Below are 16093 nucleotides of genomic sequence, written 5' to 3' on the forward strand. Positions count from 1 at the left end.
ATCCACCTCGGGAGAAGGGCCACACCAACCCTTCGAAGCCGACTCTTTACATCTCCCTCTTTAAAAGGGCTGAGTCCCCTCGCACCATTATACTTTTCTTGTTGACTCCTTCTAACCATGAAATCTACCTCTGGGTCTGACGTGGTGTCTCCCCTGCGCCAACAGCTAGCCCATCTGACTCAGCTACTTGCCCAAAAGGATACTGCTTTAGCTGAGATGACTCATGACAGAGATCTTCAATCTTCTCTCCGTCAAGACATTAAGGAACTTTGATTAGCCGCTAAGTCTTAGGTCTGGGCTGAAGTAGCGTTGAAGCAGAAAGCTTATGCGGATCTGGAGATCCAGGCTCAATTCCTGTTCTATCTAAAAGAGAAACATGCCGCTTCCATATCCCTCCTTCAAGAAGAGAATCGACTCAAAGACGAAACTATTACTCAGTAGCGTTGCATTATTCAATTCACCAAGGCAGAGCTGGTTCAGGCGCGATCTTACTCGAGACAAGTAGGTCATGCGGAACACCTTTGCTCGAGGTGTCGACCGACTACTGACACTGGAACGGAGTTCTGATTACTTAGATGTCCTTAATTGTGGGAATGAGATTTTTTAGTGGTGTCTCTTATATTCTACCAAATAAATGCAAATCTGGTTGGGCTTCGGTCTTTGTTTCTTTTTTACTTTCTTCCCTGACACTTCTTTGTTTGCTGATAACCCATCCAGGAATAAGAGTGTAAAAGGCTGATCCATGAGTTATTAAGCGCGGTAGTGTGCTTGTTTATAGGTCATGCTAAGATGCGAGGGCGAGAGTTTGAAATCTTGCCCGAGGGGCTATTGGTCGTAAAGGAAAGCTCACTTATAACTCGCGTCGGGGCAAGGGTTTGGAATCCCGACCGAGAAGTTGTTGGTCGTGAGAGCAAGCTCACTTATAACTCGCATTGGGGCGATAATCTGGAGGCGTGAGAGCAAGCTCACTTATAACTCACGCTGGGGCGAGAGTCTAAAAGCGTGAGAGCATGCTCACTTATAACTCGCACTGGGGCGAGAGTCTGGAATCCCGACCGAGAGGTCGTTGGTCGTGAGAGCATGCTCATTTATAACTCACACTGGGGCGAGAGTTTAGAATCCCAACCGAGAGGTCATTGGTCGTGAGAGCATGCTCACTTATAACTCGCATTGGGATGAGAGTCTGGAAGGGAGAGAGCAAGCTCACTTATAACTCGCACTAGGACGAGAGTCTGAAGGCGTGAGAGCATGCTCACTTATAACTCGCACTGAGGCGAGAGTCTGGAATCCCGACCGAGAGGTCGTTGGTCGTGAGAGCATGCTCACTTATAACTCGCACTGGGGCGAGAGTCTGAAAGCGTGAGAGCAAGCTCACTTATAATTCGCGCTAGGGTGAGAGTCTGGAGGCGTGAGAGTATGCTCACTTATAACTCACGCTGGGACGAGAGCTTGGAATTTCGACCAAGAGGTCGTTGGTCGTGAGAGCATGCTCACTTATAACTCACACTGAGGTGAGAGTCCGGAAGCGTGAGAGCAAGCTCACTTATAACTCGCGCTGGGACGAGAGTCTGGAGGCGTAAGAGCATGCTCACTTATAACTCGCACTAGGGCAGCATTTGGAATACTGACCGAGAGGTCATTAGTAATGAGAACAAGCTCACTTATAACTCGCGCTGGGGCGAGAGTCTGGAATCTTGACCGAGAGGTGATATGGGGGCTGAACCAGGAAGTGATCGGGAGACCTAACCAGGACTTGATCTCGAGACCTGAGCAGGAAGGGATCTGGAGGTCTGACCAGGAAGCGATCAGGAGGCCTGACTAGGACTTGATCTTGAGACCTGCCCAGGAATGGATCTGGAGATCTGACCAAGACTTGATTTGGAGATCTGACCAAGACTTGATTTGGAGACCTGACCAGGAAGGGATATGGAGGTCTGAACAGGACTTGATCTGGAGACCTGACCAGGAATGGATCTGAAGGTCTGACCAGGAAGCATTCTGGAGGCCTGACCATAAAGGGATCTGGAGGTCTGACCAGGACTTGATCTGGAGACTTGACCAGGAATGGATCTAGAGGTCTGACTAAGACTTGATCTGGAGACCTGACCAGGAATAGATCTGGAGGTCTGACCAGGAATGGATCAGAAGACCTGGCCAGGACTTCATGCGAAGGTCTGCCCAAAAAGTGGGGGTTGGACGAGCAACATCTATGGTCTGATTTTGAGGAGGCGTAAAGGTGCGGAATTTGGAGCGATACTTCTCGCTGTCTTCTTCTTCCTTTCCCGAGGCAACCACATGGAATTTTTAGTCTTCGAGGCATGGTCTTCACAAGGTAGGGCATTCCTGTTCGCATATCCCCCTCCATGATTTTCCTGTCATTTTTATCATAAATGTTCATTCATAGGGAGATGACACGTGCCCCATGAACTTAACTCGTCATAATGTATGATACACGCTTTTTGCACGCGACCCCAAATCACTTCCACTTCTCAATCTGATGGCTGATTTTATGTCGTTTCAGTTGTCTGGCTCGCTTTCCGATGCTTCTTAAGGGTTTTGATTTAAACACCCTAAAGGATGTCCGCCGTCGTTCCTTATCGCTTTGACTTCCTTTGACCTTTCTTTTCTTTCTTGCTTTCGCTTGCTCGCCTTCTCCTTCGTGCATTTCCTTTGTCCTTCATAAGTACTATTCCTTCTTCATCTCTCACTCCTTTTGATCCTGTAATGGCCGGTGAGATGGAGATGCCCTTGTATGCATACTTCCATTCCGACATGAATAAGAGTGATCTTAGGGCGATTCAGTCGAGTTTGGAATTTTCTGAGGCCTACAAGCTCCGTCCTCCGAGGCCTGATGACCATCCTTCCTCCCCTCCTGCCGATTTTGTGATCTTTTTTAAGGACCAGTTCCTTGGCAGTCTTCGCTTTCCTATCAATCTATTTTTTTTCCTCTTTGAGTAGGTACTTTGGCGTTTCGCTGTCCCAATTCACCCTCAATGCCTTCTGCGCCATGTGCGGAATGGTGATCCTTTATCGCCTATATCAAATCCCCCTGACCCCGCAACTTTTTCACCATTTTTACACCCTCAAAAGTTCAGAGCTGGGTGTTTTCATGGTGCAGTCCAGGGTCGGGTACAAGTTTTTTGAAGGGATGCCTTCTTCCAACAAAGGTTGGAAGCCTAGATTCTTTTATGTCCAATTGCCCGAGCCAACATCCTGTCCCACTGAGTGGCGCTATACTCTTCCCACTCCCTTTGAGCTATGCGACCACTAACATTAACCATCCTACCACACAACTTCTGAAAAGTTGGTGGGCGTGCAACTGTGGCTCTCCTTTCTGCTACGAGAGAGTGTGCTACACACTTTTGGGCTCAGCCCCATTCAGATGGCTTTGGGCGCTCCCTTTGGTAAGACCCTATGTCCTCACTTCTCGGTCTTCACTAACTGAGGTATTTTCTTTTTGTTTTGCAGAAGCGGTTATGTTTCGCACCTACACCCTTGATTCTTCTAAGCTGCCTAGCGATATTCTGAAGAGGCTAGGCCCAGAGATTTTGGAGGGTCATGAGGTTCCTCAGGCCCCACAAGCCAGCGCCTCAGCAGAGGCTTCCTCTCAACCATCTCGGGACCCCGAGACCCTTGGAACTGAATCACTCCCTATCGAAGCGACCGCAGGTGAAAGGACCCCCTCTCAGCCTCCAAAGAAGCGTTTGCGCTTCCAGCGCAAAAGGAAGCGAGTCATCCCATCAGTCCAAGCTTCTCCATCGAGGCTTCCCTTGTCGTAAGCTTCCTCCAAGACCAAGGCAAAAACCCTTGCTCGGGTAAACCCTCCTTCGGTAACAGAGGCTGTGACCTCTTCTCCTGTCCCAGTTTTTGTCCCAGAGCAGACCATCTCCCGAGCAGGAGACCAGCCCAAGGATTTCACACCCCATCTCTTCCACATCTTGCTCTAATTCCAGCACCTGCCTCTTCTTCCCACCATAAGGAGCGCCTCCGGAGCAAGTATGCTTTCACCTCCTCCTTTCAACTACCATCTATCCAGGTGTGGGGCCCCTTTCCTCGGCCAATGCCTCTCCCCACTGTGGCCAGGTGCAACTCGATTGGGCCCTAGCAGACTCATGGAAAGCTGTTGCCGACCAAATTCTGGAAGGCCCGCCCCTGGAGTTGACTGACCTATTCTCGCAATGGTTGGTATCAGTGAGTTTTCTTTGTCTCTTTTTCAGATCCTTGAGATAAGGCTAATCTTTCCCTACTCCTGACAGGCCTACGCCATGGGTCTAAGCATATCACAGCACGTGGCTGGCCTGCAGCAAGAGAATGAGTCCATGAGGGCTCACCTCTGAGAGTTGGAATCTCCTACTACAACCGACCACATTTTTTATCTGACTACCTCTGATAACCCGATACAATCCTATCTTCAAACTGTCGGGGGAAAAGCCCAAATTGCCAGGGACCTGGGTCAGGCAAAGTTAGAGAAAGTACAGACCTTGTAGATATCCCTGAAGACTAGAGAGTCTAAGCTCAAGTCTGAAGGGCCGAGGCACACCCAAATTTTGGTTGATCTGGAGGAGAAGGAAGCTGAGGTGGCTACCCTCTCTTCGCGGCTGAAGGAATTGCAAGAAGCACATACTGCTCCAGCGAGAGATCTGGAGGTAAAAATGCAGACTTGTCCGCTAGCACCGATCACGAAGCTGCTCTTCAGAAGCAATGGGAGGTAGCCAAGGCTACCCTCAAGTTTTTGCAGGAGGACCTTACTAAGCTAAGGATGAGGTTGCCACCACACACCAAGAGCTAGCTCTGGTCCGAGCTGATACAGATAAGGCCAAGGACGAGCAGAAGGATTATCAGACCGGTGAGGCTGCTCGTCTGGAAGCTTATAAGGCCACCTACCTTGCTTCCAAAGTATTTGGAGCGAAGATAGGCAGTTTCATCGACTGGATGGTCAGCTACGATGGTGTGGGGCCTTGCTACAACTTTGTGAGAAAGGCTACCTCCGATTAGCCCCTCCTGATGATTTCCTGGGCAGGGGCCACCTTCTCCGGGAGCTTTCTGATGACGTCTTTCCTTCTTTCGACGGCTAGTTTGCGCTTCCTTTCTTCTGACTTTGATTTGAGCATTGTGAAAGACCTATGCTTGGGCAGACTGTCTTTGTAATGTATCATTGTATAGTTCATTTAGTACTTTCTCCTATGGTCCATGCTATTTCTTACTGGATATGTCCGTGTAGTTTGCTAAGTGCTTATCCCTCCTGCAGAGGTTTTGCTAACTTAGCCTTTGTGTAGGCGTTAAGACACGCGATCGGTATGGTTTTTTACTCGACTGGGCATCTATCCCAACTAGTCTATTTAATGTCCCGACCGGGTTGGGTGATTAGGCGACTCGATCAGTTGCTTTGTCTGACTAGTCTACTCGGAGGCTCCTGACCTAGTTACGCACGATCGAGGTACCCACCCGGTACTCGAGAGTTTTGAGAGAGAGCTACTGTAGCATTGCCTATTCCCGAAGCCACGACAAACCTTTATCTCCATCATTTTCTCACCTCCGCTTTTTACGACCGCCTCCTTGGCATGATTTCCTAGAAGGATCCTATGACTATCATTACTTTTAAGTTTATGGATAACACCAGCTACTTTAAATCAAATCGCTTGATGGGTGTTGATGATGAGGCTCTGTGCCCCCTTAGCAGCTATAAATACCCTTCCCCTACCGTTTTAGTGAACTTTTCATCTCCCTTCCTCTTTCTGGTACCAGCTGTGCTCTACCCCTTGTGCTTCGTGCTTACACCATCTCATGGATTCCCCTGCGCCTACCTATGCTCCCGGAGTGTCAACCTTCACCAGCGTGGATCTAGACGATCTTCACTTTTCGTATGAGACTCCTATGACCATGCACATCATCATACCTTCTGAGGTCCACCGGGTCTCTTCACCTCCAGTAGGGTACGTGACCTTCTTCAAGGAGCAAGTTCTTGCCGGTCTTCACTTCCCCATTCACCCTTTCTTCTCCCAAGTGAGTCATTACTTCCGCATCCCTTTCTGCCAACTTACCCCTAATTCCATGAGGATTTTGTCCGGATTCGTCCTCCTCTGCGAAGTGTGTGACATATCTTAGACTCCCCGCTTATTCCACTATTTTTTTACCCCTCCCCGTCACAGTGAGGGTCTTTTCCGTCTCCAGGCCCACACTCAGACTACTTTTTTTGTTTCTCTCCCATCCTTAAACTCGGAGTGGAAAGAAAAATATTTCTTCCTCGGTTTTCCCCTAGTCGTAGAATGGCCTACCCAGTGGCGCTCAGTTCTACCTCCGGCACCACCTCTAGATAATTTTCAGACAGACCCTGACTTTACATAGGCCTCCGCACAACTGGGATGTTGGCGCTTGGACCTGCTCAGACTGCTGACAGAGGATTTACTGTTTCTATTCATGCTAAGTCGCTTCCCTTCAGAGCTACCACATTCCTTAGGTATGACTTACCCTACCTCAACTGACTTTCGTTTCCCTATTTTAATTTTGATGCTCTTCTTGCAGCCGACACTCTGGCTCGGGCGTCCTCGATCAGCCCTCTTCCCCTGAGTGATTTGGAAATAAACCACTTAGGAACACATAATACTGGATAGGAGGGGTCTATCGCACCTTGCTCCCCTTCCCATAGGGGCAACCATCTCAACTTCTCCTCGGTCGGCCGCCCGAACAATCTCGCACGTTCGCTTCGCTCTTGAGCCCTCAAGGCACGCTCCTCCCATGCCTATTGCTCGTCGGCCCCGAACTTCATCAGAGGAGTCGGATTCAGATGAGCAGCCACTTTCACGACGGATTAAACGCCAACCTATGGGACCAGGACTGAACCCCGAGGCCCCGACTGCTGCTCTATCGTCTCGACCAGCCTCTACGTCCGATCCAGATCCACAACCCCTTGAGGGATCCTGTGTTGGTTGCTACTCGGAAAACCTAGAGGTTCCACTGCATAAAAATTTTGTACAAAGGTCTGAACCTTTTTCCTAGCTACCATGTGTTCTTTTAAATTAAATTTTGGATCGCCTGCGGAACTTAACACGTTTGATCCAAAACTTAATCTATTTGTTCTTTTAGGTTTAGACTTGGATCTCCTGCGGAACTTAACACATTCGATCCAAATCACCTTAAGTTATTAATTTCATTAAATATTAATTTCCATAATTGGTTCCCAGTACTGACGTGACGAGGCACATGACCTTCTTGGATATGGGAGCAACCACCACCGACTAGACAAAACCTTTTATGGAAAGCTAATATTTAATTTCCTAAAATAACTTTAGGTTAACCGAAAGGAACAATCAAATCACAAGGAAAAATAAATCAAAAGAACACAACATCGAAAAACATATTCGAAATACTAGAATCGTAAGCCTCTTGTATTTGGTATTATTTCCAAAAATAACTAGTATGATGCGGAAAGAAAAATTACTAGTTATACCTTTTAGAAAGACCTCTTGATCTTCTACCGTATTCCTCTTCTAACCTCGGACGTTGTGTGGGCAACGATCTTCCAAGATGAGAAACCACCAAACACCTTCTTCTCCTCCTAGCTAGGTTCGGCCAAAACAAGAAAGCTTCACCAAGGAAGAAGAAAAAAACACCAACCAAGCTCCAAGGGATGCAAACTTTCTCTCATTCTTCTTCTTCTTCTCCAAGTAGTATCCGGCCACCACAAGAGCTCCAAGGGAGATGAAGAATTCGGCCACCACAAAGAGGAAGAAAGAAAGAGAGGATGGCCGGCCACAACACCAAGGAAAAGAGGGAGAGAACAATAGAAGTTGTCACCCATGATGGCACCCCTACCCCTTCTTTTATATTCCTTGGCTTTGGCAAATAAGGAAATTTATTTATAATAAAATTTCCTTAACTTTCCTTGACAACAATTAATTAAGAAAAATTTAATAAAATTTCTTAATCAATTAATCATGGTCGGCCACCTCAAATAGAAAAATTAGGAGAGTTTCAATCAACAATTAAAACTTCCTTATTTGTCTTTAGAAATTTTTAAAAAATAAAATTTACCTTTATAATCCCTTCATGGTCGATAAAAAGAAATTTCTATAATTTTAATTTTTCAACATGTGAATAATTTTCAAAAAGAAAAAATAAAATATCTTTCCAATCTACAAATAAGGAAAGAGATCTAATCTCTTTCTTTAATCTTTTGTAGATCCTTTTAAGAGAGATATTTTAATTTTAATTCTCTTTAATAAATTATATCTTCCACATAATAAAAATTAAAATTAAAATTCTTTTTAATTTTATTATGGCCGACCCCCTCTAGCTTGGGTTCAAGCTAGGGTCGGCCACCCATAAACCAAGCTTAGGCCGGCCCTAGCTTGATTCCCAAGCTAGCTTGGCCGACCCCCTTTAGGTGGGTATAGAAGGTGGGTATAGGTGGATATATTACTTTATAAATAAGAGGCTACGATAGGGACCGAGAGGAGGAATTGGTTTTGGTCTCCCGATAAAATTAAGCATCCCGTGTTCGCCCCGAACACACAACTTAATTTTATCAATAATAATTCATTCCACTAGAGAACTATTATTGAACTACCACACCAATCCCAAATTACATTTTTGGGCTCCTTCTTATTATGAGTGTGTTAGTCTCCTTGTGTTTAAGATATCGAATGTCCACTAATTAAGTGAGTTACTGACAACTCATTTAATTAATATCTTTGTCCAAGAGTAGTACCACTCAACCTTATCATCATGTCGGACTAAGTCCACCTGCAGGGTTTAACATGACAATCCTTATGAGCTCATCTTGGGGATATTATCAACCTAGTATCTCTAGGACACACTTTCCTTCTATAATCAACAACACACACTATAAGTGATATCATTTCCTAACTTATCGAACTTATTGATTTATCGAACTAAATCTCACCCATTGATAAATTAAAGAAATAAATATCAAATATATGTACTTGTTATTATATTAGGATTAAGAACACACACTTCCATAATAACTGAGGTATTCGTTTCTTTATAAAGTCAGTATAAGAGAAACAACCTCAAATGGTCCTACTCAATACACTTTAAGTGTACTAGTGTAATTATATAGTTAAGATAAACTAATTCCTAATTACACTACGACCTTCCAATGGTTTGTTCCTTTCCATTTTGGTCGTGAGCTGCTGTTTATAATTTATAAGGTACTGATAACATCATCTTCTGTATGTGACACCACATACTATGTTATCTACAACATAAATTAATTGAACAACTACAAACAAATGTAGACAATTTGACCAAATGTGATTCTTTATTCAAAATAAATGTTTACAAAAGCTTAGGCTTTCAGTATACATTCCAACATCCTGTTAGGCCGCCTCGAACCAGGGCTGAACTTAAACGAGGGAAGGCTCTGACTGTTAAAGAAGAAATTGACCCGGGGTAGCAACATAAATCTAGCGCCCCGGCCAGACCTTCTCCTCGACCGACCGCGTCAGCTTAACCTATCCCTTCCGTTCATCATGGGCTTGTCCCTTCTTCGTCTGGCCCTTTTGTTCAACCAGGGTATGCTTCTGCCCTGACTGGTCCATCTCCTCAGCCAGGATCTGCTCAACCAAGGTCCGCTTCCACCCAGCCGACTCGAGTGGGACTGCTTCCCGCACCACTCTGCCCACAGAGTGGGGATTGCGCCACTCTCTCGTCGCTCCTGCTAACAATATCCTATTGCGGGGTTGATTAGCATCTCAATGGAAGCACATCATGCAGGCGATGGACACTCGCACTTTTGCCTACCTTGGTGGACTTGGCCTCTGAAACTGCCACTATGGTAAGCTCCCGCTTTCTTTTGTGGTTATGCTCCTCCTACTCTATCTTTCTGCTCTCACTTCAACATGATTATGAATAGATGTTTTCCCAGTCTCTCCGCTTAAATCAGACAATCCTGCACATATACCAGCTTAATAAGATCTTAAAGGATCGAGTTGCAGACCTGGAGTCTCAAATATCTGACCCTACTACAGTCGTGCCCGAACTTAGGGCGAAGGTGGCGACCTTGAAGAAAGCGAGCGCCTCCTGGGAACAGACCTTGGAAGAGGTCCAGTCAGAGATCAACCGTCTCCGAGATGACAAGGGCAAGCTTGAAGCTCTCTTGAGGCTAAGTGTCAAGAGACTCAATCAGAGTTGTCTTAGCGATCTGCAATTCTAGAGGACTTCAAGCTTACACATAAGCAGGAGATGGATCGTATGACCCAGGAGCTGAGTTCCTGGGATCTGCTTATCATGGACCAGAGGCGGGATCTGGAGTCTCAGGCAACAGAGCTGGGTTCTCTGTAGACAGAGCTGTCTCAGGCTCAATCTGCTTTATCGAGCTCTGTTATTGCCTTGGAGACCTACAAGGCTGGGGAGAGCGACCGCCTACAAGCGAGCCGAGAAGAATATTTACACTCTCCAGAATTCGGCTCACATGTGGGGGATCGCTTCGTCACGTCCGTGGCCTATGGTGCGGTGGGGGCACTTCAACAACTTGAAGAGGAAGGATATTTGTCCTCTATCCCTCATGAAAATTTTTTAGATCATCGTCGCATGCTCAGAGAGATGCCCGACGTTGTATTCGTAGAATTCAAATGACTTGTGTATAAACATTATATTGTACTCTATTAATGGGCACTTATTGTTGTGGCTATTTTTTTTCTAGATTTTATGTCTTTTTCTTAGTTTTAACTGAGTGGATCAGTCTGAGTTGTTTTAATCCGAGCACAGGGTCCTGATCTGATCTTAAAAAAATTCATGAGTATTCCGGACCCAGGTATCCCGTCCTGACATTTCATACCCGATTGGTCATATTTCACCGATCTAAAGTCTTACAAACTACTAACTTAAGTATGATAGAGCTGAAGATAGTTAGTACTCTAGGGACGATTTAACTTCTTATCTTAAATGTCTTGCAGATAGTAGACGTCCGATGCTAACTATATGCAAGGATACAAAAGAACCGCTTACACAGTTGGATACGTGTAAAATTGTAAAGGATTACATTCAAGAAAACAAACTTCATGATCCTAATGATACGAAGAAAAAAAATGTTATATGTGATAGAACGGCTGCACACGTTATTCAGAAAGACGAAAGTGAAATTTCACAAAATATATAGCTCTATTTTGTTACCAATATATATTATTGGCGATGAATATAAACTTTTTAGTTGATAATAACCTCTTTTTAAAAGAACGGTCGATGATTCTTATCCTTTTAAAGTAGACTTTGACGTACCTATTAATATTTTTAACCCCCTTCCATGTAATAATATTGTGTTCTAATTTTCTGTTAATTGCTTAATTATTGTTTATTTATATGTATGATAAAAATTAGGAAAAGCTAGATAGAAAAAAAATAGGTAATGGGTGGATAATAACATATCAACATATTGATAAGGAATCAAATACTCGAAAAAGGTATATATGAACTAGTTTGTAAGAGTTGTACAAGAAGAAAATTTTTAAAATAAAAGTTTTTCCTTAGGAAGCTTATGCATTTCTGAGCACTTACATTGCCAACTTATTTAATTTAGATAACCAATTTATTTTTCATTCAATTGGATATTGGTTAAGATGAATTGAGCATGATTTTTTTTTTAAGGATGCTTCAATAACATTAGGATCTTTGGCCCCGACCTAAAATTAAAAGGATGTGTTTATGGTTCTGTTAGAAATATTAATGTTAAAAAGTGCAGATAAAATAAAAACAAAAAAGAGAGCAAAATCATTCTTCGGTTAAAAATTAATTAATAATTAAAAACTAAGGAACTTACATTAAAAAACCGTGATCGGCAGAATTCGAACCTGCGCGGGCAGAGCCCACATGATTTCTAGTCATGCCCGATAACCACTCCGGCACGATCACTAGATATTTATAAGTCCACAAGTTAAATATATAGAACTAAACTTTTAATTGCAAGCAGCATTCTGAGCAACATAATTGTCTAGTGTGCGAGTCTGTGACCAGAGTTGAAACTTGGAAACTAAAAATAAATGATAAAAGTTTGGCAAGTTTAGAAGAAATGATTTACTCCCCGGATTTAATGTCGTTGTTATATGACACGTAGCTTATAGAAAGCTTTAAGTGAAAATGTAAATGGAAAGATTAATTGAACAATGAGAATTATCGTTTTAGCAGTAGATTATTGTTCCATCCACCATTTAATTCATCCAGAAATTTATTTAAAATTACATATATATACATTGGAGATAGAAAAATGATGCTTAATCTTATCCCTATCTTTTCATCCTTATTCAAGGTCTACACAATCTTCATGCACTGTCTCGCGATCTTCATAGTACACCACAAAAGTCCTCCTCTTGCCCCTCCTACCGCCATCTCCATCCCCCCTTCTTCCCACAATTCGTATCACCTCCATCCCTCCGCCGAACGGCAGCACCACCGACGACGATCTCCCTCTCATCTGCACCCTCGTCCTTCCTCCCGCAGGAGCCGCCTGGGCCGGCGACCTCCTCCCGCCATCGAACAGGTTGCTCACCACCACCACCGCCCCGCGCGGGCCCGCGTCCACGGCCGCCACCGCCTCCTCGCAGTCCTCCTCCCCCATCCCTCGGTCCACCACCGCGAAGTCCACTCCCCTTAGCCGCTCCACCGCCTCCCCCGGCCGCCCCGCCACCCGGCACTCCACCACGTCCGCCAGGCCCAACCCCTCGGCCTGCCTCCTCAGCAGCTCCCCCGCCTCCTGCTCGCGGCGCACACAGACGACCCGCCCGCCCGTCTGCCGCGCCGCCGCAGCCAGCGCGATTACGGACGGCGACATGCCGCCGGGTTCCACGTCCACCATGACCCTGGCGCGGTTGCCGGCCGCCAGGGCGGAGATGTACTCCACGCACATGGGCTCGATGCCCACTTCCTCTTCCTCGTAGTACTCGTAGAATTCCTCCAACTGTACAATTCATCGCATGCAACATCCAATTAATCAATCAATTGCTAGCTCTTCAATTCCAATTATCAAAAACAAAATCTACATACAAAATTAGAAACCGACCAATTGAAGTGTGCGTAGGTAAGCTTTCATGGCGTCCACCGGCGACCAGCAACCCATTGTTCGACGATGGAGACGACGACGAGGAGGAGGAGGAGGAGCGAAGGCCTCAAGTTGCCCATTTATAATAAACTGCAGAGCAGAAAAGGAGGTGGGGCCATCATGTTAGCATGCATGTCATGGGTCGTTCGTTGGCCGGACGAGGCTGCGAAAGCGAAGCGGGCGGCTGTCGAGGGTCGGCCTTGCTCTACGGACACGTGGAAGCATTCTCCGCGCGCTCATGTGAGCGAGGAAAGGTGACACCCAGACTCGGGAGCATCTCCGGAGAGTCGAGCTGGCGTCATCGCGCTCGTGGCTGATCAACTAGAAACCGACGCCTTAAATGGGCTGTTGAGTAATGTCAGCGCGGGCGAGCGCGCCTTCTTTCTTTCTCGTGATCAATTGACTTTATTTTTTATGGTTTGTGAGAGATCTCGTGTTATGTCGACTTTGACTTGTGTGTCCAATCACGTGAAGTCGTACTTGCTCGTGGTGATCCAGACGAACGCCTCAAACATGAGAACTTTCTCGAACTATTTCATGTATCATAGCATTAATGACTGAGTTTTAATTCTATCTATGAATTTTCAGTTTTTTAATCTAAATAAATCATGTATCCAGTTTTTATAATATTTAGATCATGAACTATGTTCTCAAAGTACCTCACACTTTCTTTATAGTCCAACAATTAATTTCTGAATTATTTTAAATTAAAACTGATCATGTATTTTTGAAAATCTTTAAATTTATTTATGTCTTTGGAGCTAAATTTGATAGAATAAATTGAAATCACTTTTTTTTTTAAATTTTTATTCTACCAATTCAAAAATTTACTACTCTCAGTCTTCATTATTGAATTCATATATGAAACATAGATATATTATGGAGATTTTTAGGAGTATATTTATTTTGTTTTGAAATGATTCGGAATTCTCTAAGTTCATCCGTCAATTTCATCCAAATTGATTAATTGATTATACTATTTTAAAATTTAAAATTTTAAAAATTTGATGTTTTTAGAAATGAGAGTTCGAAAAATCCATTATCGAATTTAGATCTAAGGTCATGAATACATTCAAGAGGTTCTCAAGAGTATATTGATTTTGATTTAAATTGATTCAAAGTTTTCTAAGTTCATTAGTCAGTTTTGGATGTGATCCGGCGGTAAGAATGGGGGGCCCACCTTTTGAAGGGTCCCAGCCTAAGGACGGATGGAGGGCTGGCCAAGCGGGTAATGGTCCGAGCGGAGCTAGAGATAACCCATCCATGGGCTTGGGTTTCCGACGCCAAGGCAGAAGGATCGAAGGGCCGAGCGGGAGTCCGCTCGGCTGGGACCAAAGGGCCGAGCGGGTTGTCCGTTCGGCCAAGATAAGGGCGAGGGTACAAAGGTGGCCGAGCGGCCTATGCGTTCGGCTCGGGATATGGGATATCAGCAGAAGCATGTCTGATGATTAGGCCGTACACAAGATCGCACGATGGAGGATCTTGCCGTCACATCATGGAAAGGTTGATACAGTAGCAGTATGGCCTCATGGACGTCTTCCTGACAGATCCATATCTGGGCATGACCCTTCTGATAGACCCATACCTGGGCATGGTCAAAAGCAGGTGGTTGCTTTGATTGGCGCGCCCAGGCTTCTTCGAGAGGTCTATATAAGGTCTCCATTTCTTCACCGGAGGTATGCAAGTCTTCATCTTGAGGCCATCTGCTTGTTATTCCCTGACTTGGCGTCGGAGGGTCGTCGACACCCGGCTCGGTTTTGTTGCAGTTCGCCGGGCCGAGGGTCAGCGAGGGCGCCACGTCCCAGTTCGTTGACTCTGGTTGAGACGGGATCAATTTGGCGCCGTCTGTGGGAGCACCGCATCAGCGAGAGGCAATGGACGAGGCGGGCGACAACCACGATGGCGCCTCGAACGAGGAACTCGGCGCTCGATCGAGATAAGGGTCGCCCGACTTGTGGAGCAAAGCAATGTAGTAGAGCGGTAGAAGAAGCAACAGCGTCTACGGTGGTCGGCGGAAACACCATCGCCACTCGTTCTATTCCTTCGAGCCCTATTCCGGACGCCTCCTGATGCTGTGGCAGTGAATCACAATCGGGGTCTTCGTCAGATGAAATACCGGTACGGGACAACAGAAAAGGCAAGGCCCTCCGAGCGGACGCTTCTCCCGAGCGGAAGCACCGACTGCCACAGTCCCATCGCCCTCAAAAGCAGATACTTCATCTCCCGAATTCGACTTATAGCAAGCCCCTCCTTCTGGAGCCTCAAGAGCGGGAATTTGATGTCAGGCGATGAATCGACCACATACGAGGAAGTTGGGTGGACGAGCAGCCGAGCGGATAAAGATGGATTGGCACTTGGATCCACCATGGAGCGCAAACCACCTCCAGCCTTACCGGGCGGGGTGAAAGGTGTGCCAATGTAAATCATCCTATGTACTTTTTTCGACTGGATACTTGAAATGCAGAAATGAAAAATCAAGAGAACAACTATAAGGCATCGTCAACGAGGAACGAAGGCCCCGCGCCGTTCGGCCGGAGGTAAATTGATCGAGCCGAGCGCTCGAGGAACGAAGGCCCCGCGCCGTTCGGCCGGAGGTAAATTGATCGAGCCGAGCGCTCGAGGAACGAAGGCCCCGCGTCGTTCGGCCGGAGGTAAATTGATCGAGCCGAGCGCTCGAGGAACGAAGGCCCCGCGCCGTTCGGCCGGAGGTAAATTGATCGAGCCGAGCACTCGAGGAACGAAGGCCCAGCGCTCTAAAATTTACCATTCGGACGGAGGTAAATGGGTCGGGCCAAGCGCTCTAAAATTGAAGGCCCCGTACCATTCGGACGGAGGTATATTATCCTAGCCAAAATGCTCGACGAAGCAGACCCTGAGCCATTCGACCAAGAGTACGTTATCCAAGCTGGGTGAAAGGAACGAAAAGTGATAAAAAGGAGGGCAAAAAGCTTCGCCGAACGGAAGCGTCAAAATTAGCCAACGTCTAGCCCAGACGTTAAACCGTAGAGCCGCGCCGACCGGCTATAAAAACCGAGCGGAAAA

At 45.9% G+C, this 16093-nt stretch overlaps 1 protein-coding gene and 1 non-coding gene across 2 annotated transcripts; both read right to left on the reverse strand.

The window, feature by feature from the left end:
* Nucleotides 1-11786: 11786 nt before the first annotated feature.
* Nucleotides 11787-11868, reverse strand: TRNAS-AGA. The gene has a single exon. It is a non-coding gene; the product is annotated as a tRNA-Ser (tRNA).
* Nucleotides 11869-12156: 288 nt separating this feature from the next.
* LOC122039988 lies at nt 12157-13120 on the reverse strand. Its single transcript, XM_042599383.1, has 2 exons — nt 13013-13120; nt 12157-12910 (listed from the first exon to the last, which is right to left on the reverse strand). Exons 1-2 carry the CDS (start codon nt 13067-13069, stop codon nt 12254-12256), a joined length of 714 nt encoding a protein of 237 aa, XP_042455317.1. The 5' UTR covers nt 13070-13120; the 3' UTR covers nt 12157-12253.
* Nucleotides 13121-16093: the final 2973 nt, after the last annotated feature.

The sequence above is a fragment of the Zingiber officinale genome, chromosome 2A (assembly GCF_018446385.1).
Source record: "Zingiber officinale cultivar Zhangliang chromosome 2A, Zo_v1.1, whole genome shotgun sequence".
Taxonomy (NCBI): Eukaryota; Viridiplantae; Streptophyta; class Magnoliopsida; order Zingiberales; family Zingiberaceae; genus Zingiber; species Zingiber officinale.